The 27,770-nt window shown below is 39.7% G+C and overlaps 1 protein-coding gene across 1 annotated transcript in view; it reads right to left on the bottom strand.

Moving 5' to 3' along the window:
• Window positions 1-231: 231 nt before the first annotated feature.
• LOC308695139 (uncharacterized protein) overlaps window positions 232-27,770 on the bottom strand; it is a 35,686-nt gene continuing 8,147 nt past the window's right edge. Inside the window, exons 3-9 of the mRNA XM_081373125.1 lie at window positions 21,621-21,869; window positions 17,862-17,984; window positions 17,205-17,796; window positions 16,677-16,881; window positions 16,027-16,105; window positions 8,115-9,352; window positions 232-1,461 (exon numbers count right to left, since the gene is read on the bottom strand). Coding sequence (XP_081229251.1) covers window positions 8,453-9,352; window positions 16,027-16,105; window positions 16,677-16,881; window positions 17,205-17,796; window positions 17,862-17,984; window positions 21,621-21,869 — 2,148 coding nt within the window. The 3' untranslated portion in view covers window positions 232-1,461; window positions 8,115-8,452. The remainder of the gene's footprint in view (window positions 1,462-8,114; window positions 9,353-16,026; window positions 16,106-16,676; window positions 16,882-17,204; window positions 17,797-17,861; window positions 17,985-21,620; window positions 21,870-27,770) is intronic.

Raw genomic sequence — 27,770 nt, 5'->3', positions numbered from 1 at the left:
TTCCGATACTTCAAAAAATTCCACGATACGATTCGATTCGATTCAGGGCTATATTGATCGATATTTAGATTATGTTCACACAACCAGTTACGTTTTTGTTAACTCACAAATGCAATCAAAATATATAACATGAACGTTTAGTTAAACTCTTTGAAAATTGCACACCCTCTCCCAATTGGGACATTTATAACAGAAGTGGTCATTTGCAAGTACTCCGTTCTTGTTCATTTTCATAAATCATGTTTTTTATTATTGTGCATCCAAGTAATATCAATCAAACTGCAGCTGGGTTGTTTTGATAATAATAATAACTTAAAACTTTTTTTTTTTTTTTTTTAGCAGAGCAGATACATTCACATTTCATCTTTCTGAGTCAAACAAAACCAAGTAATTGCTATGATAAATAATACAACACTCGGTTAATCTTCATAACGTTAATCTCCTCAGCTGACATAGACGCCTAACAAACTTTGTTGTTGTGATAAAGTACACGCAATACAGAGAGCTTTTCCCTCACCACTAAACGAGCTGCTTTAGTAAGGTTCCGTGAAAATGTTTCAGGTTTTATTTTCCTTTTAGGCTATGCCCTGAAGAAGATATCACGAGTTCATTGAAATTATCCATCCTCGATCACTTTTAGTCAGCTTTGACGAAACTCCTCTTAGCCAGCGCGTCTTTTCAAAGTGACATCTGACCTGAGTACTGCGCGCTGAGTCGCTAAAACGGACTTATCGTGTTGTGTTCACCAACAAGGGTGCGAGTGCTTGTCTGTTTCTGCTGTAAAACATAAACTCGCGATGCCTTGACAGCGGACAATACCGGCTTTTTTGAAAAAAAAAAACTTGTTTAGGGTTCAGTCAGTCTTTTCAGGCGTCTTTTTCAGATGAGGAGATTAACGTTAGCCTACACACCGGCAGGCAGTTGGTGAGTAAACGAAAATGTGCGCTTTGGCGGAAGGATGCTACGTGAGAATGTGGAGAGTGTCAAAATAAAGGTGTGTATCGATATTTTAAGTGTGGAATCGATGCATCATATCGTTAAGACGTTATATCGATGCATCGATCCATATCGATGTATCGTTACACCCCTACATATTATGGTAGCCCTGTTTGTGCTAAATAGAGTGTAATTACACCTTTGCCATTAATATGTTTATAAGCAACTGAAAAAAGCACAACAGGGCATGTCAGAACATCTCAAGGACCCCAAAAACACCTCAGACCCCAGAGGGTTAATGTCATGATGATGATTTGTGTTTTAAAACACTAGTTTGGTAATGAAACAATGTAAATCTGGTGAACATCAGTATGTTCTTCATCATGATGAATGAATGAGGAATCAAGAATAAACACTCTTTAATAAACTCAAACTTTGTTCTTCAGTATCATGATGTTTCATTCTGCAGGTTCTGGATCACTGGCGTTCTCTCCGTCCTCTCCTTCCAGATGCTTTCTGGCAGTTCTGCTAAAAACAAACAAGTTTAATTTCTAACCGACATGCTACGAGAGGAATAATCAATATTTCAGACACTGAACTAAGTACTAAGGCTAATCACACGTTAGAAAAAAAGTGACCGTGATCATGTAATTTAAGATTCTCAGGTTTTGTCGAAGCCACAACAATACAACAAACAAAACAAACTTAAACTACCTAGTAATGTAACAACTAATTGATGAAATTGCTGCAGGAAAGTGCTTCATATTCAGCGATTCAAATAAACTCATAAAACATAGTTTAACACATCATACAGATGCATGTGATGTTTACTCTGATGTGGTATTCCCTTTGTGTAACTTATTAACCTTTATTTAACCAGGCAAACCACTGAAGAACAAGCTCTTATTTTCACCAACAGCTTGACAGGAGAGTTAAAATCTCATGAAAGACATTCAAACATAAGTTACAATACGCACACATACAAATTCATTTAAAACATTTACAAGCTGTGATAAAAACACTCACTAGTAGTTTTATTAAATGCAGAGATTGAAATAAATTATTGCAATTTCAATGACTTTTGTAGCACATTCTTATATTTAATGGTTATATCCTTATCAGTAAATGTTAGAAAGTCGTGTGTGCATTTCCATTGTCCTTCAATGCTTGTCCCGAGAGCAAGTGAGTCTCTGTTCAACTTTACAGAACGAGCTCCAGGACCTCAAGTTGATGAAGAGCAATAATTCTGACTAAAATATACATTTGTTTATTCTACAGTACATTAATCTACATTGTTCATAGAAGATTAACATGAAGGATTTAAAACCTACATTTAAACAGAAACTGTAACTAATGTGTCATATAAACAGAGATGAGTTCTCTTACGAGAGGTCTCTCGTACTGCGTAAGTAGCTTATGCTAGGGGAAAACCTCTTTTCCACAAGATATTGAAGGCAAAAAATTATCCTATAATTTTGTATTATTGCAAAACGCGTTGCGGCAGCATGCAGTCATGGGCGAGACAGCTCGCGCGCCCATTGGCTGCTCTGCGGCAACTGCATCAGCCTACCGAGCGAGGCCTGAAGTGACGTCATGCCAATGAGGGCGCTCCGCGCCCTCTGTGTCACGTCCCGCCTAGGGCTGCAGCTATCGATAATTTTTGTAATCGCTTAATCTAGCACTTAATCGATCGATTAATCGAGTAATCGGATAAAACATTTTTGTGTGTTTTTAAACAACCAAAACAAATAATGCATAACGAAAATGATGTGGCTGAAAAACTCCAACATTTGGCTTCAAAACTAAGCCTATTTATTGTAATTTTTACCCATTTAGCTTTTATAAGTGCCAGAGCCAATAATTATATAACAATACAGTTAAGTCAACTTTATACTGTAAAACATGTATAACATGTAAAACTATGAATACAAACTTAAATAGTAAAGGCCATTTGGTCTTAGTTTTGTCTTCTTAATATAACATTACAAAAAAAGGATTGCACCTTCTGCAAATTACCCACCGGAGAACAAAAATAAATGAAATGAATATAAAATATCAAGCCAAACAGGTACACAATGTATACAATTTATATAAAAAAATAAGTGTAGCTTTGAAAAGGGGAATGTTTTATTGCAAATATGCATTTTGTTAAATAGAAAAAGAACAGCATTTTGTTTTTCACTTAAGCTAGTTGAAATATATTAGCACGTTTTGTAGTATTATATTTTTTTGTTAATTTAAAATGTTCTATGCTCAATTACTTTGGTGGCCGATTATGTCTTCCCCAAAAGGACGAGTGGATTTGGAGAAGCAGGCTGGTGGAGAGTTTCATTTTTTTGTTGTTGTCTGTAACTATTTGGTAGACGTGACATAGCCTACAAACAAGGTCTCGCAAAGACTGCAATACAATATTTGTTCCTCCATCACGTCTCTGTGTATACAGTGAATGCATGCTGAAATTATTGTTGCGTTGCTACATAAAAGTTTAAGCATATGTGATGCATTGCCGCAATTGGTCTGACTGACGCGTGAGAGAGACGAGGGTGCGTGTGTGTGTGTGTGTGTGTGTGTGAGTGTGTGTGTGAGAAGGGGTTCTTTCTTTAGGCTATACGTTTACTTAAAAACATCAAAGCTAAACATCATATCTAGTCAAACCGCATCACGACATCACTACAAATACAGTATGGGATTAAAATCAGCGAACATCAATGTATAGGCTTAGGCACGGGCGGAAATATTGGCGCTGGGTCAAAAAAAGTGCGGGGGACAGAATCGTTACCTTGTTTCAGCGACGCTAAAAGGAAGCGATCCCAAACTTTAGACATTCTCTGCCGTTTATGGACATCTCTCTGCCATCGCGCCAAATAAATTAAAAATGTATCACGCCCTATGGTGTGCTTCCTGAACATTGAACAACGGTCCGTGTGAAATCAGATGCATGCGCGTATAGTGCGCGTCATAGGAATTTAACGAGGCTTCGAGGCAGAGTTTTTGCCTCGAGGAATTTTTGTAATCAAGTAAATCGAGTAACTCGATGAATCGTTGCAGCCCTAGTCCCGCCGAAACGGACGTGGCTTAGTCCTATAAAAGGAGGCTCGGGCAGCTGATCCCTGATTTTTCATCTCTTCAGCGAAGCTCACGCATCGTTGGATCCCGAGAGAAGCCGCGAAGGGGGGCTGTACAGCAGATACTTCCTGGTTCCGAAAAAAGACGGGGGTCTCAGACACATACTGGATCTAAGACAGTTGAACAAAGCATTGGCAAAACGCATTTTTAAAATGCTCACAAAAAGAAAACTCCCCATGCAAATTCGCCGAGGAGACTGGTTTATGTCGATAGATCTGAAGGACGCGTATTTTCAAATACAGATAGCGTCAAGTCACAGGCGATACTTGAGATTCGCCTTCGAGGGCCAGGCTTATCAGTACACAGTCCTAACGTTCGGTTTGTCCCTAGCACCCCGTACATTTACGAGGTGCATGGACGCAGCGCTCGCACCCCTCAGACTCCGAGGCATGCGAGTGCTGAACTATTTGGACGATTGACTGATTCTAGCTCAATCACGCTCAGAGCTCGAAGAGCACAGGACCATTTTACTCGATCACCTCGAGAATCTAGGTCTCAGAGTCAACTGGGTGAAGAGTTCTCTGAACCCCAGTCAGACGATATCTTTTCTGGGCACAGTTCTGGTTAAAAGCGCGGGTCACGCGCAGAGCGTGGCCATCCGGTCAGCTTCGTCTCAAGGTCGATCAGATTTGCGTTTCAGCTCTGAAACCTTGGAAAGCAAACGACTGGTACCAATCAGTTGTAAGCCTGGGGATTTCCTCGAGGGTGAAAGTGGTGTCGACGGATGCCTCCACTTCGGGATGGGGAGCGTTGCTCGAGGGCAGACCATTCTTCGGCCAGTGGTCAGAACGGGAAAAGCTTCAACATATCAACTGCCTGGAAATGTTGCCAGTAGACAACGCGCTGACGCGTTTTTGTCCTCAGATAAAGGGCCACCACGTCTTAGTCCACTCGGACAACATGTCAGTGGTGTCCTACATAAATCGCCAAGGCGGTCTCAGATCCCGAAATTTATACAGGCTGGCGGAATGCCTCCTGGTATGTGCTCAGCGCAACCTGCGCTCGCTGAGAGCAGTGCACGTGCCTGGGCTACAGAATTTGGGGCCAGACAGACTGTCCAGGAACAACATTCCGGCAAGCGAATGGTCTCTACACCCACAAACAGTCGAACTGTTGTGGGTGAGATTCAGCAGAGCGAAAGTGTACCTGTTCGCGTCTCACGAAAACACTCACTGCCCTGTGTTCTTCTCCAAGAGCAAGAGCGCGCTGGCCCAAGTGTGGCCGCGCTGCCCGCTCTATGCTTTTCCCCCCGTCTCTCTCCTGCCTCAGGTGATAGAACAGATCAGGGAAGTGAGATGCTCAGTGCTGCTCGTAGCGCCGCTCTGGAAGAACCAACTGTGGTTCCCAGTTCTGATGCAGCTAGCGGACACTGCCCCATGGCCAGTGCCATTGAGGAGGGACTTCCTCTCTCAGGCCAAGGGTTCGATTTGGCATCCTCACCCGGAGTTGTGGTCCCTTCATATATGGGCGCTCAGTGGCTCAAGAGTCATACTCAAACCTAGGCATGGTTACGTTCCAAAATCCCTCAACATGCCGTTACGGGCTCAGGTCATTTCCCTGTCCGCCCTACCGGTCTCTGACAAGGAAGGGGACGCAAGCTTTCTTTGCCCAGTTAGGGCGCTAAGAACTTATGTGTCTCGCTCATCTGTTTTCAGACCGATAGAGCAGCTGTTTGTTTCGTTCAGCAGACGTTCCAAGGGACTGGCTGTTTTAAACAGAGCCTATCCAGATGTATAGTTGACGCCATAGCGCTGGCGTACACTGCCAAGGGCTTACAGTGCCCGTGGGGTGTCAGAGCGCACTCCACGAGAGGTGTGGCCTCTTCGTGGGCTTGGTCTAGCGGGATTTCCTTGCAAGACATATGTATGGCGGCGGGCTGGGCCTCACCGTCTACATTTATAAGGTTCTATAACCAAGCTGGCTGTCGGTATAGACGAATCAGTGCTGTCTGTTTAGCTGATTCAGGACACTGAGGTCGCTGAGCGCTGCGTGCCGCCGACTGTTTATACTATGGGCAGCATTGCATAAGACCCGCATTTCCCGCATCAGTTCAGGCCAGTTCCGCCCTGTCTGTGTGATGTCACGTTAAACGTTTGCGTCTATGACGCTGCTGCATATGGATAGAGTGATTCCCCCTCCTCTTCCAGGACTCTCTGCGAGTTCCCCTGGTGATTGTGCACTGTAAGTCCTGGGCTTCGCCTTCAGGTTTATTAGTGTTAGATCCCAGCACGCACAGCGTTTTGCATTGGGTCCCCTAGCGTAAGCTACTTATGCAGTACGAGAGACCTCTCATAAGAGAACGTACTCGGTTACTAACGTAACCTCGGTTCTCTCTAGAAGAGGGAACGAGTACTGCGTATCTTGCCGTGCATGCAACACACTCTGGTTCGCTTCGGCGATGAAAAACCAGGGATCAGCTGCCCCGAGCCTTTCTTTTATAGGACTAAGCCATGCCCGTTTCGGCGGGACGTGACGCCTCGCTCGGTAGGCTGATGCAGTTGCCGCAGAGCAGCTAATGGGCGCGCGAGCTGTCTCGCCCATGACTGCATGCTGCCGCAACGCATTTTGCAATAATACAAAATTATTGGATACTTTATTGGCTTCAATATCTCGTGGAAAAGAGGTTTTCCCCTAACGTAAGCTACTTACGCAGTACTCGTTCCCTCTTCTAGAGAGAACCGAGGTTACGTTAGTAACCGAGTACGTTCTAAAACATTATCAATAATTCTAATAACATGCCAGATGAGATGGACTTTGTAATTGCGATGATGTATTTGTTGTTTTGTTTACTTTTCTGAAAATACATACATATATATTACAGCGAATATTCCAGAATATTCCATTCTCTTTACTCTTCAGTATTACACATAAGTATTTTAAAACTGTTTTAAATCTTCGGTCTACTGTTTTCCTACACTTTGAAACTTTTAGTTTTACAAATGGGGACAATCTTTTAAGGATGAACAAATCATGGTTTTGGTCATCACATTAAAAATAACATTAAAACTGGATAATATTTAAAAAAAAAATTGAAGTGCTGGAAAAAGTGTGAAGGACTTCAAAGTCCTTGATCAGTGCTTGGATTTTACTATCAAAAGAATGTACAAACCCTGAAATGAATAATGTAAAAACTTTTGTCTATTTCTGCCACAATACCATGGTTACAGTTAGCTTTACTACATTAAATCCATAGGGAATATTTGTGATTTGTGGAATTAAGCCTTATAACTTTGTTCATGGCACAATGTTTCACAATGAGAGAATTGAAAATAACCAGTATGCATAAGCAATCCAAAGTGTCAAAATACTGTATGAAACAAAGCACCATTATGTGAGGTTTGACCAATAGAGAATACATGTCTAACTGTGCCAGGGTCACCAGGCGTGACAGAGGGGAAGAGATAGATTTGAGGGTACTTGATGATATGAAAAAGGTATAAAAAATGAGTGAAGGAATGAAAATTATAACTTCAGAATGACATCTGGCTTCTCCTCTATTGTTTGTACGATAAATTTAATTCTTAAATTTAAAAACCTGGAACCTCGACTCTGAGAAACTTCTTTAAGACCTGAACCAAAAAGAACTTTGAATTTGCCACAACAGTTTGTTTATCCTGGTTTCCAAGTCAGTGCCCATAATTTACTCACTCTCAAGTCATCCTAGGTGTGTATGACATTCTTCTTTTAGTCAAATACAAACGGAGTAATATAAAAAAACAATCTCCAGGCTCTTCCAAGCTTTAAAATTGATTATAATTAATTTACATTTACTTGCAGTCTAGAGCCCTGTTTAGTGCTTTTTTCTGCTTTCACATGAGCACCACCTACTGTCAGAGATCAATTTTTTTTTTTTTGCATTGATCTGAACTGACAAATTACAGATTCCTGTTGGTTGAACACAAGTTAATAGATATCAATCAATCAACAAAATGTCCTGTGCTCACCACACACCGGCTATAGGTGGAGAGGAGAGATTTGGCTATAGAGTTAAGGGTTGGCTAACTTACACAGAAGAGACTTTGTTGCTCAGCACATGAACATAAACTACTTACTGTGATTTCAGTGTTGATGTGGTTTCTCCACTGCATGGATCTTCATGTGACGCTTCAGGTGAGTTTGAATAGAGAAACTCTTTCCACACTGATCACACGTGTGTGGCTTCTCTCTGCTGTGGATCCTCTCATGTGTTTTCAGACTTCTTGACTGACTGTATCTCTTGCCACAGTGTGAACACTTGTAAGGTTTTTTTCCAGTGTGAATTCTCTGGTGCAGTTTTAAATGTTGAGCTGTAATAAAAGTCTTTTCACACTCAAAGCACATGTACTCTCTCACAACAGTGTGAAAATTTCTCATGTGTATGTAAAGTTTGCAGCTGTGAAAAACTCTTTCCTCACACAGAACATGAATGTGGCTTCTCCTTCGAATGAACTCTCAGGTGTGACTTCAGGTCTGATGCCCTAAGAAATGTTTTGCCACACTGATCACATGAGAATGGCTTCTCTCCGGTGTGGATCATCATGTGTCTTTTAAGGTATGAAGATTGACTGAAATCTTTCCCACATTTATTACACTTAAACGACTTCTCTCCAGTGTGGATCATCTCATGTGTTTTCAGATTTGCTAACTGAATAAATCTCTTGTCACAGTGTGAACACTTGTAAGGTTTTTCTCCAGTGTGAATCCTCTCATGTGTTTTCAGACTTTCTGATCGAGTGAATCTCTTGACACAGTGTGAACACTTGTAAGGTTTTTCTCCAGTGTGAATACTCTCATGCCGTTTTAACTTGTCCGCTGTAATAAAAGTCTTCTCACACTCAAAGCACATGTACTCTCTCACACCAGTATGAATTTTCTCATGTCTATGTAAAGTTTGCCGCAGTGAAAAACTCTTTCCACACACAGAACATGAATGCGGCTTCTCCTTCGTATGAACTCTCAGGTGTTCCCTCAGGTTTGATGCCCAGAAAAATGTTTTGCCGCATTGATCACATGAGAACGGCTTCTCTCCAGTGTGGATCCTCATGTGATGCGCAAGATTTAGTTTACATGAGAATCTCTTTTCACACTGATCACATGAGAACGGCTTCTCTCCTGTATGAACTCTCAAGTGACGCTCAAGACCATCTTTGCGTGTGAAACTATTTCCACACTGAGTGCAGAATTTCTTGGCTCCTGTTTTCTTTAAAAATGTTTTTTTAGTGTTTGAGCGACTCAAAGGTTTTTCTCCAGGTTTGACATGATGTTCCTCCTCCACTTCACTCAGTTCTTCACTCTCCTCGCTCTCTTCCATCAGGTCTGACATGAAAGAAAAATGTATTAAATAAAATTGTCAGTACATCAAAATAATTCCTTGAGAGAAATATAAAGTGAAAGGACATGAAAGTGAGCCCTGATGTAATGGTAGAAAGTAGACAACTGTTATAAAATATTATAATAATTTGATGCCTTTTTATAAATTGATTATTTAACTTTTCATGAATGAGGTAAATTTATCTGACACACTCAGTGCTGATTCATCAACACTGTTATCAACGTTACTGTAAGAAGAATCTTCTAAAATTCTGGTAACGTTGTTGCAAATTGGGAACCAGATGTAAAATAAAACAGTTAAATTAATATTAGCTTGATCTGATGTTGACAATCAATATAAACATTTCTCAAACCTCCCTTTACTGAACATTTGTTGAAGAAAAAACCCCGAACATTCTGTACCGTTTCATAGTTTAACTGTTTATCTAAAAGTGATGAAGTGCTTGAATGTTTCTAACATGAATGTTCTTCAGCATCATGAATGAATGAAGAATAAACACCAACCTCTTTGTTCTTCAGGATCTTCAGTGTGTTTCATTCTGCAGGGTTCTGGATCACTCATGTTCTCACTGTCCTCTTTAATAAACTCAGTCTTTGCAGATTTCAGCTCTTCCTGATGCTTTGATGCTCGTCTTCACTTGTAGCTGATGGGAATTTACAGCATTTATTAGATAATTGATGGGGGAGGAGCTTCACTGACCATGTGACTGATGTGGGAGGAGCTTTGCCAATGATGTGACTGCTGTGGGAGGAGCTTCACCGATGATGTGCTAGTCTGGGAGGAGCTTCATTGATGATGCAATTGGTGTGGGAGGAGCTGATCTGCCCAAAATCTAAATCAGTTAACGAATCTATATCTAATCTATATCTATATCAGTTACTGAGTTTTTTATACTAAATGACACTTCTATGCAACAAATAAATGGAACTTCTAAAATATTATGATCATTTGCAGAATGCATTTTTATAAATTGATTATATGTCCTTGAAACTTTCCATGAATGAGGTAAATTTATCTTACAATTATTATTTTTTAAAACATTATCGAATCTGAATCCATGCATGAATCCCATTGTTACAATACTGCCATATTTTGACACCAACCTTGATATTGATATTTATTTTACTAAAAACGTTTTGAATTATTAATGGCCGTTCACACTTTTCCTTGCACTGACTTCCATTCATACGCATGTGAAAGTGGTATCACCTCTATGCACGGGATGGGCTCTGGAACCACACTCCTCGAGAGAGGATGGACTCTTCACCACTCTGGAGTTGCCCATGGTGAGAGGCGGCAGGCTGTTGTTGGTTTGCTTATAGCCCCCAGCTCAGCCACCATGTGGTGGAGTTCACCCCGGTGAACGAGAGGGTCGCTGGTTGGCTTGTGGGACTCCTGAGGCAGCTGATGGGTACCGACAGGCCAAGTGGACTGCAGCCCGGGTGGTTGTGAAGGCAAAAACCCAGCGCCTGGGAGGAGCTCGGTGAGGCCATGGAGAAGGATTATCGGCTGGCCTCGAAGGAATTCTGGCAAACCGTCTAGCGCCTCAGGAGGGGGAACCAGTGCCCTACCAACGCTGTCTACAGTGGAGGTGGGCAGCTGTTGACCTCAACTGGGGATGTCGTTGGACGGTGGAAGGAATACTTTGAGGATCTCCTCAATCCTGCCGTCACATCTTCCTTTGAGGAAGCAGAGGCTGAGGGCTCAGAGGTGGACTCATCCATCACCTGGGCTGAAGTCACAGAGGTAGTCAAGAAACTCCTCGGTGGCAAGGGGGTGGATGAGATTCGCCCTGAGTACATCAAGTCTCTGGATGTTGTGGGGCTGTCTTGGCTGACACGCCTCTGCAGCGTCACATGGTGGTCAGGGACAAAGTGCCTTTGGACTGGCAGACCGGGGTGGTTGTCCCTCTCTTTAATAAGGGGGACCAGAGGGTGTGTTCCAACTACAGGGGGATCACACTTCTCAGTCTCCCTGGGAAAGTCTATGCCAGGGTACTGAGAGGAGAATCCGGCCGATAGTAGAACCTTGTATACAGGAGGAACAGTGCGGTTTTCGTTTAGGCCGTGGAACACTGGATCAGCTCTATACCCTCTACAGGGTGCTGGCGGGTTCATGGGAGTTTGCCCAACCAATCCACATGTGCTTTGTAGATTTGGAGAAGGCATTCGACTGTGTCTCTCACGGCATCTTGTGGAGGGTGCTCTGGGAGTAAGGGGTCCGGGGTTCTTTACTAAGGGCTGTCCGGTCCCTGTATGACCGGAGCAGGAGCTTGGTTTGCATTGTCAGCAGTAAGTCAGACTTCTTCCCAGTGCATGTTGGACTCCGGCAGGGCTGCCCTTTGTTGCCGGTTCTGTTTATAATTTTTATGGACAGAATTTCGTCTCTGCTCTTTGCGGATGATGTTGTCGTGTTGGCCCCATCAGACCTGAGGGTTGTTCCATAAAAGACGCTTAGAAAAGCGGGGATTAAACTTCAAAACCGGACATGAATGAGCCTAACAAATAAGTTGGGGCTAAAGTGGTTCCATAAAAGGTAATTGAAGTTCACGCAATCTCACTAATTTGATCCAGGTTTATCAAGTCTAGATAATTGCGTGTGCACGCGTTTCTGAAGCAGCCCTACAGGTCGATCGTGGATCAAATCGATCCACCATCAAACAGCTTATATTTTGTGCTGTTTTATGCGGTTGTGACATGTTTTTTTCCCCTCAGTGCAAAACTTACATTTTACAGTTATATTTTCCATCTGTAAATGTTAGAAAGTCATGCAAATGTATCCATTTTACTGCTAATCTTCATATTGAATGAGCGCTGCTGCGCGCATGCGCACCAAATAGGAGTGCAATAATTCTGACTAAAATATACATTTTGCTTGGAAAATTAACATGCGATATTTTATATAACACTAGAAATATCTTCTAATTATAATAATTAATCTTCTAGCGAACAGAAGTACTTCAGTGAACAGAAGTAGCCTAATTCAGGGAAGATTATTTTTTTAAGAAACTAAATATATAAGATACAAATTATAGTTTTGGGTATATCTATGCTACTTAATAAAGATGATGTATACTTATCTAGAATGCTGAGAATTACAGCTGCAATAATGTTTTGGAGAGAGCAAGAATCCCCAGTTTTAAATGAGTGGTTAGATTTAGTTTCTAAAGTAGCCTACATTATGGATAGGATAACATGAAATTAAGAGCAAATGTATACATTTTGAAAAGATATGTGCAACTCTAAAATCAAAGAATATTCCATAAAATAAAGGAATATATATTAGCCTACATTAACTATATTTTTATATAAGGGTAGTTGACGTGACGTGGCTTTTTCACCGTCACAGAAGATAAAAAATAATCTATTTCACATTTTCATCATTTAGAATACTATAAATGGTTAAACATTTTCTTGTTTTACATGAATTTGTTGTTTGAATACCTGAGTTATTTTTTATTTTTTTACAAGCATTGCTATACATTTAAAATTAGTTTAATATTTTATATCTATTAAAATTGCAGCTTAATAACATTTAGATTTTTAAATCAATTTAATCAAACACTGGTGAAACAACCACTTATGTCTGTAATGGTGACTTGATAGCTAGGACTGTAACTGTAGCTAGTTGAGAATGGGTGACCACTGTGGTGCATCGGTAAGATTAAGAATGCAATCGAATGCTCTAATGCTCTTCAATGGATTTATTCATAGATGCCACCTACGTCACTACAAATAGAACGCCGCCATATTTGCGACCGACTCGCCCGGTATGGCTGCCCAAACTGCCCATTTGAATGAGAGAGAGAGACAGAGATACCTGGAGAAAATTTCTATTTTAGGCTCCGATCCTTATTTTTTACCCCCAGTTTTCTTTAGTCCATTATTATCTGCCCCAGGCTTGCCCCAATTGGCCTTTCATGATATAGAAATACTTAAGTCATAGAGCTTCATGGCACGAGTTCATGAGAGTCGAGGCGATGTCAAGAATGAATCTATGAATCCGCAGCTGTTCGGCTGGCATGAATGAATCTATCTAATCCGTCCATCAGCACAGCCAGAGACATCAGCCGAATATCATAAAAGACTGCCATATCTGTCCGAAAGAACAGATGTTCAATTACAGAGAGAAGGTTTAATACACACAAATATCAAAATGAAAGAATCTTTCGAGTCGAATCTTTTTGAATGATTCGGCTGCGATTAAAAGCTATCAAGAGGTAATAAGCTCAGTGATTATAATATAACGACTTAAATTGCAGTTTGTTCGTCACATAAAGCTATCATATGAATAAATAACGATATAACGGACGAGTCGTATTAGATCACTTTTATGATACTTTTGTGATGGTTTTTTTTTTTTGTCTTTTATTATTATGATTATTTGCGTGACAGCCCCCAGTAGGCTAATGTTACTCATTCACTTCCATTACATCGACAAGAAGAGTCTCCATTAGGCTACATATTAAAAAAATTCCCTTTGTCTTCCACGGAAAGTAAACTTAAGGATTTGCACATGAAGGTGAGTAAATGACGGCAGAATTATCATTTTTGGAAGAACTAGTCCTTTAATATGCATTTCAAGGCTGAGATTATGCATCGTCTGCAGAGCTAACGTTAACGTTACTTACACAAAATAACATATAAAGCGCATGTGACGAAGACAATATCTTTATGAACTTCAGAAAAATATTTATTAGATTTAGGTAGGTATTAACTAACAGACAGACAGACAGACAGTTATTTTCAAAACAACCCCAAATCTTACTAACTTACCATGATAAAGTGCATTTAAACAGATCCAACAATAAAATGAAGACAAAACATTATCTGTCGATTTCTGTCTATAATGTTGGCCACTGAGAGTATAGGATGGAAATATAATTAACCACAAACCAACATGAGACTTCAAGTCTTTTAAATAAATTATTTTCTCTTCTCTCTTCTTTTGGTATAGAATAAAATACCAGTTCAGGGTTCCTCTTTCGGCTGTTGTTGCAGCCAACTGCACTACATATGGCATTACTTGAGACCACCGTGGTCGCAAAGATGGTGGCGCAAAGCTACAGTGACGTCATGTGAATCGAATGAATTGACAGCCAGCAGATGATTATCTGTCTTCGTGAGTGTACAGTATGTGTGGTTCTACAATAAACAATACAAAGGAAAATATCAGCATGCAAGTAAACGACAGTGCTGACATGATGCAACAAGTAGCCTAAAGCTAATAAATGCCAATTAGAACAACTTTCCCTTCAAGTAACTTTAGCTGCTTATATCAAATAACCAAATAATACCAGATAACACTAGCTCCTTATTAAATTAAAGAACAGCCTTTTACTGCTGGGTCAGTTCAGCCACCCAAAAACATAGTTCTCTATTACACAACCATTGTAAACACTCTAATAATAACTGTACAATGTTAGGTGAGTACACACATAAACAAAGTAGTGTAACACTAGTAGCCTAATAGGTATTAGCATAATGCTAGCGAACTTTATGCTAACATACTGCATTTAACTGAGTATCCCAGAATAGACAACACTCATAAAAAAAACTAAGGCACCAAAATACACATATGTAAGTTACACCAGGGTACTCACATGTCTCTGAACGCACACATGCACAGATAACGACACAGACGACAACTATGCACTTCAGAAATATCTACGATGTGCTGCCCGTGGTCACTCTCACTACTAACTCAAAACGAAACATTTCTTCTTCTTCTGTTAAGTTTTATGACAGTTTACAAGTGTATTACCGCCATCTACTGGACTGAGGTGCAATCGAATGGATGTCATTAACACACACACACACACACACACACACACACACACACACACACACACACACACACACACACCCACACCCACACCCACCCACACACACACACACACCCACCCACTCCCACACACACAAAAATCAAATCCTATTTGCTAGTTGTGTTTCTTTGATAAATGTTATCATAGCATTAGTGATGTTTTTTGGTCTAGGCTCACATAATACAGTTTCTAAAGAAAATGTGTTATTTACTGCATTCACTTCCCTCTTCAGTTTCTCTCTGTCTGTATTTAAACTAGTATATTCTCAGTCTTGTAAACCAAACATACACACACACACACACACACATATATATATATATATATATATATATATATATATATATATATATATATATATATATATATATATATATATCATCCTTTATCAAAAAAAGAAAATAAATAATATATATTTATGCATATTATGAAATATTATCAAATATATTGTATAAATTGTATATTGCGAGACTAACTAAACAACCCCCCATCTAAAAAATGTTTTTTTTATGGTGAAATTTCTTTTATATTGGGGACCCCCATAAAACTTGATTCAGTTCGACCACTGGGTAAATTTATCTTCCAATTATTATTTTTAAAACATCCCGAATCCCATGTTTCTTTAGCAAGAAATATTAAATATATTTGATAAATGAATATATGATAATATACATATGATAATATATATATATATATATATATATATATATATATATATATATATATATATATATATATATGATAAATATACAATACTGCCATATTTTGATACCAACTTTGAGATTGATATTTATTTTACTGAAAACTTTTTGAATTATTAATGGCCGTTTACACTAGACTTTTCCTTCCACTGACTACCATTCATACGCATGTGAAAGTGGGACACCAGAAACAAGCTCAAGTGAACAACCCTGTGAGAAATAACACAAGTGTTATTGTTGTAGAGTGGATTGTTTTTTTTTTTTTTTATTAATTTTAATTATTGGTTACATGTTGAATTTATGTTTGTAAAAAAGCTGCAGCAGAGTTTGACGTCATTTCATGACCATTGCAGTGTGTGTAGAAATTTCACATGTTAAAAGAGTGGCCATGGCTTTATCTAGTTTTAAATTCATAATTTTTATCAGATCCTACATGTTTCACTCAACCCTGTTACTCCTGACATGATTTTCCTTATTTTATAAACAGAGCATTTCTTAATTTTTTTTTTTACACAAACAGTACAGTGCTGATTCATCAACCCAACGTTACTCTAAGAAGAATCTTTATAACTATGAATAACATGATATTTGACAAATACAACTTTATCAGATAGATAGATAGATAGATAGATAGATAGATAGATAGATAGATAGATAGATAGATCTTTATTGTCCCCTGGGGGAAATTCTTTTTCACAAACACTGTCAGATACAAACAACATGGACAAATACACACACAACACATCTGCAGCTTCCCCGCTTCCACCGCAAAGTCCTGTACCTGCGGCCTGAGGGCAGCAGACAGAAGTGGCTGTGGAGGGGATGATCTGGGTCTCTACTGACAGTCCGGGCCATGCGTGCGTTGGCTTTATTGTTTTGGTGGGCGAGGTCTATAATAGGCAGGCTGATGATGTTTATTTCTATTGGTGATGGATGGCATATTATAGTAACAGGGGGAGCAGTAAAGAAGGATGGGTTGGATGATGCTGGTGTATAACAGTAAGAGATGTTTAGGGGTGACACAGAGGGCACGGAGCTTGCGGAGAAGGTAAAGTTTCTGCTGGGAACGTTTATGAGTATTGATAACATGTTGCTCAAAGGTAAGTTTATTATCCAGAATGAGTCCAAGGTATTTGAAGTGGTTGACACGTTCAACTATTTTGTTGTAAATGATAGTAGGTGCCAGATCCGGGGTGTGGGCTTGGGTGTGGATGAGTAGCTCCTTGGTCTAAATTTAGCTCCAGGAAGTTATCGGAGCACCACATAGTGAAGTGGGTGACAGACTGGTGGTAAGCAGTTATGGAGTTACTGTCCTTGAAAAATGCCAGAATGGCAGTGTCATCTGAGTATTTGAAATATGTGGTGACAGGGAAAGGGCTGGTACAATCATTGGAATAGAGTGTATACAGGAAGGGGCTAAGTACACACCCCTGGGGAGCGCCGGTGTTGGTGATTATGGTGGATGAGGTGACTGATCCGATTCTGACAGCTTGTGGTCTATTGCTGAGAAAGTTGTGAATCCAGTGAATGAAGAGTTGGGACAGATTGAGGGTTTGGAGCTTCCTGATCATTTGGTGCCGTTGTATTGTATTGAAGGCTGAGCTGAAGTCGATGAAGAGGATAGATGCAAAGGTACCAGGTGGCTCAAGATGTTGCAGAAGGGGGTGGAGGAGACATGCCACGGCATCCTCCGTTCCCCGCTTAGCCTTATAGGCAAATTGATATGGGTCCAGCAGAGGTCTAACAGCAGGGAGGATGGAGTGAAGGATGAGCTTTTCCAGGCACTTCATCATGATGGAGGTAAGTGCAATTGGTCTGTAGTGATGTGTCTCAGATGGACGGGGCTTCTTTGGGACCGGGATGATCGTGGAGGTTTTCCAGGCTGTGGGGATGTGTGCCGACTTGAGAGAGTCCCAGAAAATAGTGTTGGTATTGGGGACAGCTCCATAGCACACAGCTTAAGCACCCTGGCTGGAATGCCATCTGGACCCGATGCCTTGCCCATTTTACACCTGCTCAACTGCTGGCGTACATCCTCCACTGTAAACGGAGGCCGAGATGGGGGGTCTAGTGGCAGGGCACTGAGCAGCTCATCACAGAGAGCAGAGTGGTCAACGGTATCAAAGCGTGTAAAGAAAGAGTTCAGAGAGTCAGCAGAAGTGGCAGGATTAGTTGTTATGCTGTGCCCGGTGTTAGATGCTTTACCAGTAAGAACTTTAATTTTCTGGTAAGCCTGTCTGGTGTTCATACAGCTGAACTCCTGTTCAATCTTGTCTTTATACCTAAGTTTGGCCTTGGTTATGTCATTTTTAATCTGTCCGTTTAGTGCAGGGTTCACCAATCTCGGTCCTGGAGGGCCGCGGTCCCTGCAGAGTTTAGCTCCAACCAGCTCCAACACACCTGTTTGAAAGTTTCTAGTATGCCTAGTGAGACCTTGATTAGCTGGTTCAGGTGTGTTTAATTGGGGTTGGAGCTAAACTCTGCAGGACACCGGCCCTCCAGGACCGAGATTGGTGAACCCTGGTTTAGTGTGTTGACAGTGTTCCAGTCCTCACGCTGGAAGGCTTTGAGCCTTTCTTTCATTGTAATTTTAATATGTGATGTGATCCAGGGATTGGAGTTGGGGTACTTCTTAAATGTCCTTGTGGGTATGGTAGATGATATGCAGAATTTTAAGTAATCTGTGATTACCAAAGTCCTGTGCTCCAAGTCTCCTTGAAAAATATCCCAATCAGTGCACGCTAAAGATCCCTGCAGCAGTGCAATTGCATCCTCCGACCAGATTGCGGCGTTATGGATGGTGGGTTTAGCGCGTTTCAGTTCCGACTTGTAAAGCGGAAGCAATAACATTGTGGTCAGAGTAGGGGTGTGCGATATGACGATTTTTGATCGTGGGCGATTAAAATGTCTCCACGATCTGCTTTTGAAGAAATATCGTAGAATCGTGCATTATATCTGTTCTGGCGCCTCTGTCCCAACATACCGAACAACGCAACGTATATTCACATAAAATGTTAACGCAGCGGAACAGGAGACTGCAGTTCACAAAAGTTCATAATTTGCATGTGCGTTAATGCCTTGTCTGTTAAACATTTAATTCGCGTGCTGATGCGCTGTTCTAACGTATGCGTTTCTCAGCGCGTAGCCTAAGTTACATGTGAAGCTCACATGCACTAAAAGCCTGTCTACCAGTGCCTGGATACTGGACTAAGTTAAGTTATCTTTCGAGTCTTATTGTGCTTATAGTATACTGTTAAATACACACAAGGTTTACATAAACAAAGTCGGTTATGTCTAAAGTGAAAGCAAACTTGAGAAAATTGAGAGAAAATCTGCTTGTCAAATGCGTGTATGTATATTAGACGCGTCGCGCGCAGCTCTAAAGAGACAGTAGCAATAGTAAACACGCTGCCGCTTGTCCTTAAAGGGATAGTTCACCCAAAAATAAAAAAAATCTCATCATTTACGAACTCTAATGTTGTTTCAAACCTGTATTAATTTCCTTCTAATATTTTCTAATATTTTTCTAATATTAATATTTTGAAGAATGAACTATCCAAACTGTAGCTGGTCCCCATTGACTTCCATAGGAGAAAAATATACTATGGTAGTCACCGGGGTACATCAACTGTTGGTCATTCTTCCAAATAACTTTTATTTTCAACAAAAGAAAGAAACTTATTCAAGTTTAAAACAACTTGAGAGAGTAAATTATGATAATTTGAATTTTTAGGAGAACTATCCCTTTAATGTTAATAAAACAACAAAATGCAAAGAGAAAATCACTCAAATCACTTGACTGATAACTTTAATAGTAGCTTTAATAAGTATCAATGTATAATTTATACAGTGAAGTCTGTTTTGTTTTATTTTCATATTTGTTCATTTAATTACTTCAATGCTACTGTTAAATACACATATACTGTAGCTGAAAACATAAAGCACTGTTTAGCCTATTTAATTTGTATATTAAGTTGTGTATATGTAATGTGTATCTTTAATCTTAATATTTGCTAACAAAGAAAATAATGACAAATATTTTTAGCTTTGCCCCTGTCTGCCATTTTTCTATTTTGTTACCTAAAGCTTTGTTTTTAAAATATGGATATTAGTTTGGCTGTAATTCTCAGTCACAAAATAGTAAAACCAACATAAAAAGAATCGTGATAAAATCGTTAATCGTGATTTTCCTGAAAAAAATCGTGATATGATATTTTTGCCATATCGCCCACCCCTAGGTCAGAGTACCCGAGTGGAGGATATGCTTGGACACCAAACGCATCAGAGATGTTTCCGTAACATAAATCCAGGGTGTTGTGCTTCCTCGTGGGAATGTCCACATACTGGTGCAAAGATGGCATAACACAGTCCAATCTACAGTTGTTAAAATCACCCATTATGAAGAGCGGAGCATCCGGATACTTAGCCATCATAGAGCTAGCATCCTCTGCTAGTAGCTCCGCTGCCAACCGGGTGTTAGCATTTGGGGAGATATAAACACAGCTGATCACCATGCACGGGAATTCCCTCGGGAGGTAGAAAGGCCGTAGAGACAGAGTAAACAATTCTACATCGGGTGTGCAGATTGTGCGGTGAGTCTTGATGTTAACACACCATCGCTTATTAACGAAGATGCAGACACCACCACCTTTAGGCAAGGCAAGGCAAGGCAAGGCAAGTTTATTTATATAGCACATTTCATACACAACGGTAATTCAAAGTGCTTTACATACTATTAAAAATAATCAGAAGAAATAAGAATATACAAAACAGTTTAAAATAAAGAAACAAGAAAGAACTTAAAATAATTAAAACAGTTTAGAATAAAGACTAAAATAAGACACAGTATAAACAGTCGGACAAACAGTGACAGTGCTCATTCATTAAATGCAAAGTTAAACAGATGTGTTTTGAGTCTGGATTTGAAAGTGACTACTGTAGGAGCACATCTGATCTCCTCTGGAAGCTGGTTCCAGCTGTGGCTGGCATAATAGCTAAAAGCAGACTCTCCTTGCTTAGAGTGAACCCTTGGTATTTCTAGCTGATGTGATCCTAATGATCTGAGTAATCTGTTGGGTTTGTATTCCGTGAGCATATCTGCAATGTATTGAGGTCCTAGGCCATTGAATGATTTATATACTAGTAATAATACTTTAAAATCAATCCTATAAGTAACTGGCAGCCAGTGTAATGACCTGAGTACTGGTGTGATATGATCATATTTTCTGGTTCTGCTAAGAATCCTGGCGGCAGCGTTCTGTATGAGCTGCAAATGTCGTATGGTCTTTTTGGGAAGGCCAGTGAGGAGTCCATTACAATAATCCACCCCGCTGGTGATGAAAGCATGCACTAGTTTTTCTAAGTCTTGACTGGAAACAAAGCATCTAATTCTTGCAATATTTTTCAGATGATAGTATGCTGATTTAGTTATTGCTTTGACATGACTATTGAAACTAAGGTCTGACTCTAGTGTCACACCAAGATTCTTGACCTGATTTTTAGTTTTTTGACCCCTAGAGTGAAGGTATGCGTTCACCTTGAGAACCTCATCTTTGTTTCCAAACACAATGATTTCAGTTTTGTCTTTGTTTAACTGTAGAAAGTTTTGGCACATCCAGCTGTTGACTTCATCAATGCATTGAAGCAGAGAGTCAACAGAGACTTTAGTTTTACCAGACTTGCTTGTCCTGTCAGCCCGCAGGATGGTAAAGTTATCAAGACTGACCTCAGAGTCCGTTATGGTCCCGTCCAGCCAGGTTTCTGTCAGGGCGATGACACAGGCATCCCTGAAGGTCCTGTCAAACTGGCACTTGGCATGCAGCAGATCCATTTTGTTTCGGAGGGAGCGGACGTTTGCCAAAACAATGGTGGGGAGTGGGGGTCGGAAGGGACGTTTCCTCAGCCTGGTACGTACCCCACCTCTCCTTCCCCGTTTTCTTGGTCGGAGTTCGCGTGGTAGGTTCACTTTTGGCTTCTGGAGGCAGAGCGAGGAGGAGCGTAGTTGGAGAAGCTCATCACGGCCATAGGTGAGTGGAACATAGTCGCTGATTCCTGGTCGTAAAGCTTCGCAATTATCCAGTAGCCATATGATTAACAATGTCAAAACAATAATCCTGCCCAGGTCAAGCTTTTTGCCTGAGCTGCTTAACATAGGGACACGAGACATGACAAAACACGACGGAAAACAAACAAACAAAAGACTGACAGGCTGTGTCGTCGCAGCTGAGCGTGCGCCGTGTAACTTGGTGTTTACTGATTATTCCTAAAAAAAAACTGTTTTGTAAACTATATTGAAAATAACTAAAATTCTGGTAATGTTGTTGCAAAATTGCAAATTGGGAACCAGATATAAAATAAATGTACAATAAAACAGTTAAAATAGTATTAACTTGATCTGATGTTGACAATCAAAAGTCAATAAAAATTTCTCAAACTCCCTTTACTGAACATCTGTTGAAGAAAAACCCAGAACATGGCGTACCGTTTCATAGTGTAACTGTTTATCTAAATGTGATGAATTGCTTGAATGTTTCTAACATGAATGTTCTTCAGCATCATGAATGAATGAAGAATAAACACCAACCTCTTTGTTCTTCAGGATCTTCAGTGTGTTTCATTCTGCAGGGTTCTGGATCACTCATGTTCTCACTGTCCTCTTTAATAAACTCAGTCTTTGCAGATTTCAGCTCTTCCTGATGCTCTGATGCTCGTCTTCACTTGCAGCTGATGGGAATTTACAGCATTTATTGCTGAACTCCTCACATGGTCAGTGAAGCTCCAGGAACTTCACTGATGATGCAATTTGTGTGTGAGGATCTGATCTGCTGATCTGGGGCCTGTACCATGAAGGTAGCTGAACAAACTCGGGGTTACAGGATTAGTTTTGAGTTGACAAAACCAAACCGAAGCAATCAGGCTTTATTGGTACCATGATGCAGCTCATCAACTTTCTCTGTCAACTCAGGCTTTGATCCTCAAGCTATGATTACTCCACGCGCGCGTGCACATAAAAGAGTGACGTCGACACTGAACAACCAATCGCGGGTAGAGCGAGAGCGATATATTTTTACGCGGAGGAGCAAGAGATAATCATTCATAATTATGATGAATTTAAATATGTATTTCAAACTCGAAACAATACGGTCTCTGCTGCCAAAGCAAGAGAAGACTGTTGGAGAAACATTGCTGATTGTTAATGTGTAAGTTAAACAAATACGTTCTACATGTAAAATGTATGTGTATATACAGTGTTCGAATTGTGTCAAAGCTCTTGGGGGGTCCCCAAGAGGTCCCTCTTGGGGAGACTTGGGATGTCTGAAACAATGATTACCAAATTCCCCTCTCATGTTGCTCCACATAACCACTTAAAATGATAAAAAAAATCGAACCCAGAGTCCAATTATTATGGACGTTATCTGATATTAAGCGTTTCTGCTTCACATTTTCAGCAGGGCAGCGGAGCGGCTGTGAGTTGACTCCACGCGGTTCTCATGGGCGTGAAAAAGCTTTACGTGGTTTAATGTACCTAAACAACCATCACCAAATTTCTCTCTCATATTGCTCCTCATGTTTATGAAATGTTATGATATATGTGTGATATATATGTGTTTTTTAGCTCTTTTGTTTGAAATGGAAAAAATCTAGCTGCTATCTGAAAAAAAAGAAAAAAAAAAAGGTTCGACTAGTCGACTACGGCAAAATCTAACGAATCAGATTCGACTATGAAAATCCTTAGTCGAAAACAGCCCTAGTGTCTACAGATATAAACAAGTTAAATTTAAGACTTTTTAAGACCTTTTTAATGCCACTTTGAATGAAATTTAAGACCAAAACCTGTGATGGAAATACACATTATATTGCATACGTATATGTAATATTTAACCTAAGTAATTGAAATAATTTAATATTAACTACTTGTTTATTGAACTAAAATCAATGTAACATTTGCAATTGTGAGAATATTCAGCAAAATAGCTCCCGTCATGTTATGTTACTTAAATAAAATAAATTAAAAAATCAACATTTTGAATTTTTACCTCAGTATGTTTCTTCTGTGAGTTTTTTTATGTGTGCCATTATGCTCATTTCATTTGTTTTGATTTCTTACTATAAAATCTATCACAGAGACAAGCAGCGCGACCCTCAACAGCGTTACCAGAAATAGCCTACATTATCATTATCAATAGCTGTTTATGTAATAAGTCAAGTCAAGTCAACTTTATTTATATAGCGCTTTTCACAATACAGATTGTATCAAAGCAGCTTCACAGTATTAAATAAAAAAGTACATCAGTGTTTGTTTCTGGTGTAAAACATCCACGTTTGGTAATGCTGATCAATAGCACTGTTGAATCGATTAATCAAATTAAGTATCCCCAACTGAGCAAGCCAAAGGCAACAGTGGCAAGGAACCGAAAAACTCCATCAGGTGACCTAATGGAGAATAAAAAACCTTGGGAGAACCCAGGCTCAGTCGGGGGCCAGTTCTCCTCTGGCGTTTATGAAGTAGAGACCGGATTAAACTGTAAGATTAAAAATGTTATATAAATGCCTGGCTGAAGAGATGCGTCTTTAATCTAGTTTTAAACTGGGAGAGCGAGTCTGAGCAACGAACAGTATCAGGAACTATTCCAGAGTTTTGGAGCTAAATGTGAAAATGCTCTCCCTCCTTTGGTGGATCTGGATATCCTAGGTATGACCAAAAGCCTCGAATTTAGTGACCTTAAAGAGCGCGATAGATTATAGGGCGATAGAAGATCCGTTAAATAGACTGGAGCTAAGCCGTTTAGGGCTTTATTAGTCAGTAGCAATACCTTGTAATTAATACAGAACTTTATAGGTAACCAATGTAGTGATGATAAAATCGGTGTTATATGATCATATTTTCTTGATCTAGTAAGAACTCTAGCGGCGGCATTTTGGACTAACTGTAGCTTGTTTATTGAGGATGCAGGACAACCAGCTAATAAAGCATTACAGTAATCTAGTCTCAAGGTCATGAATGCATGAACTAACTTTTCTGCATCAGAAACTGATAGCATATTACGTAGCTTAGCAATGTTTCTAAGGTGGAAAAAGGCTGTTCTTGTAACATATGAAATATGATTTTCAAAAGACAAGTTGCGGTCTAATATAACACCCAGGTCTTTTACTGTAGAGGATAAAGTAACAGGACACCCTACTATGTTAAAGTTGTATTGTGAGAGGTTTTGTGGGTGGTTTTTTGAACCGATGATTAGTACCTCTGTCTTATCTGGATTTAATAAAAGAAAATTGCGCGTCATCCAATCTTTTATATTTTTAACACACTCTGTCAATTTGGATAATTTAGCTTTTTCATCCGGCCGTGATGAAATATATAGTTGAGTGTCATCAGCATAACAATGGAAACTAATTCCATGTTTCCTTATAATATTTCCAAGTGGCAGCATATATATTGAGAATAATAGAGGGCCTAACACAGATCCTTGCGGCACTCCATAGTTTACTCGATTTTTCTCCGTTTAAATAGACAAAATGGTAGCGGTCAGATAGGTATGATCTGAACCAGCTTAATGCTTGTCCTTGAACACCGGTATAGTTTTGTAGTCGATCTAAGAGTATTGTGTGATCTATAGTATCGAACGCAGCACTAAGATCAAGTAAAACTAGTATTGAGATACAGCCTTGGTCAGAAGCTAAGAGTAAATCATTTGTGATTTTAACGAGCGCAGTTTCAGTGCTATGGTGCGGCCTGAACCCAGACTGAAACTTTTCATAGGTGTCATTTTCTTGCAAGAAGAGGCTCTACCACTATAGGTAACACTTCTTTCAATAGTTTAGTTGGTATGGGATCTAATAAACATGTTGTTGTTTTAGAGGAAATGATAAGTTTATTTAACTCTTTTTGTTCTATAGTTGTAAAGCACTGTAATTGTTCTTGCGGGGTGATAGTTGAGGCTGAATTATAAGGCGCGATTGAGGATTGAACGTTTACAATTGTGGATCTGATGTTTTCTATTTTCTCAGTGAAAAAATTCATGAAATCATTACTACTAATAACAGGGTTTTTCCTGGCTCAAAATGAGGCGGAGTGGTAACATCCTAATAATGTATTTTAATAATAAGTTAATTAAATTAATTAAATTAAATTAATTAATTGTAGATCCTCATATAGTTTAATGTATTTCCCACATTATTTTTGTGGGTGGAGCTTGGTACCTCTAGGGGGGTCCTGGGGCATGCCCCCCCGGAAGAAATTTTTTTACATTTTAAAGGGGCATTATGCAAGTCTGAGTGTTTTTTCTCTACGAGCTCCCCCTAGTGTCTGGTAGAATAATGCTTTCAAACACTCTGTCGTAAAAACGAACTGCTGTTCCTCCCCCCTCGCCACGAGCAACCCAGCTGATCAGCTGTCAACCCAGCTGAGCAGAGGAACCGGCTATTTCAAAACCAGTTATGTCTACCGAAAAGCAATACTTTCTTTCCAACTGATGGCGATTTTTTTTTTTTTATTGTGTTGTCATGCATACTAGTATTTTTACCGGGAACGAACGATATGAACGAGGCAAACTACTGCTTTCGTGTTTGTTTGTTTTTGGGAGAATGGGCATGAGCATAAAAAATATATATATCGGAGGCTAATATTTGTCTAAGTTATATTAGCAAGGTCTATAAGTTCATCTGGTAGAATGATGGTTTACCTTTGCTTGTCTAAGAAAAATATCAGAACGTTTTTTCTAGCTCGATCATGATATGTGCAACATTTTGCGCGTCTGATATTGCCTACTATCAGACGCGTTGACTTAGTGACATAAAATAAAAGTGTAAGTTACACAAATAAAACCGACAGAGGAACGGCCAAACAACTACAGAAATCAAACGTGTTTGCTAATGACAATGCTAACATCAAAGTTATAGTATCTAGTGTACTAGTAAGCCCCTAACAGACAGCGATCATAATAAAAACCTTTACAGACAATAGCAAACATCCTGAGGTCACAATTACTTGAAATTTAAATATTAAACACAGTTTAATCCAAAGATACTTAACTTACAAGTGCAACAGCAGGATCAGCATCCGTTTTGCAGGCTTCTGTTTCTCTCAGTTCTCACCATTCTGAAAAAGCCGGTCCGATATATTTACTCGAGTCTGACTTCTTGCTCTGTCAGTCTCCTGTTTCCTCTTTCGTTGGTCCTCCGACAAAGATTTCCTAGCTTTCTGCTTCTTTTTTTACAAGCTCAGCCTCAGCCATAACTCAATCTATCGTTGCCCTTTGCTTATAGCTAGCCCGCCGGTGCTTGAATAGGGGCGTGTACGTGTGCAGTGCCGTCAAGCAATTCGTTACATCGCGAGACCTGATGTCACGCGAGACTTCCTGACACCGACCCGCGTCCCAAAGTTGCAAGTGAGTTTTTTCCGCTCTCGGGCACCAGAGGGGTGCGAAACCACCACCATTCAACCCGAAATAAGTAATATAACCATTCCACTGACTCCGAAGCTGTTCAGTTAAGGTTAAAAAGTTACCTAGTGTCCCTTTAAGTGCACTTTGAGTCACCCGAATCCACTGTTAAAAATAAATAATCCACCCACAAACCACACTTAGATATCTGCATCTGATCATCACATTACAATTATTCAAATTCTTAGTGTTAAGCATGATAATATGGTAACATATCACACTTCAACTTAAACTTAAATTGTCAATGTTTCATTACATCACTGTTTGAAAACACTCATGTTATTAAATGTTTGCTCCATCTTTCATTTCAAATTCTTAAATTTGATCAATATATTAAATTAAAATAATAAGGCACTAGGCTGTTACAAATCTGTTACCAATCAAATTAAATAATTTACATTGAAAAATTATAACTGTATTAAATTAGATTATTT

The sequence above is a fragment of the Scardinius erythrophthalmus genome, assembly GCF_964197995.2.
Source record: "Scardinius erythrophthalmus genome assembly, chromosome: 1".
NCBI lineage: Eukaryota > Metazoa > Chordata > Actinopteri > Cypriniformes > Leuciscidae > Scardinius > Scardinius erythrophthalmus.
This window is presented reverse-complemented; position numbering and strand designations above follow the sequence as displayed.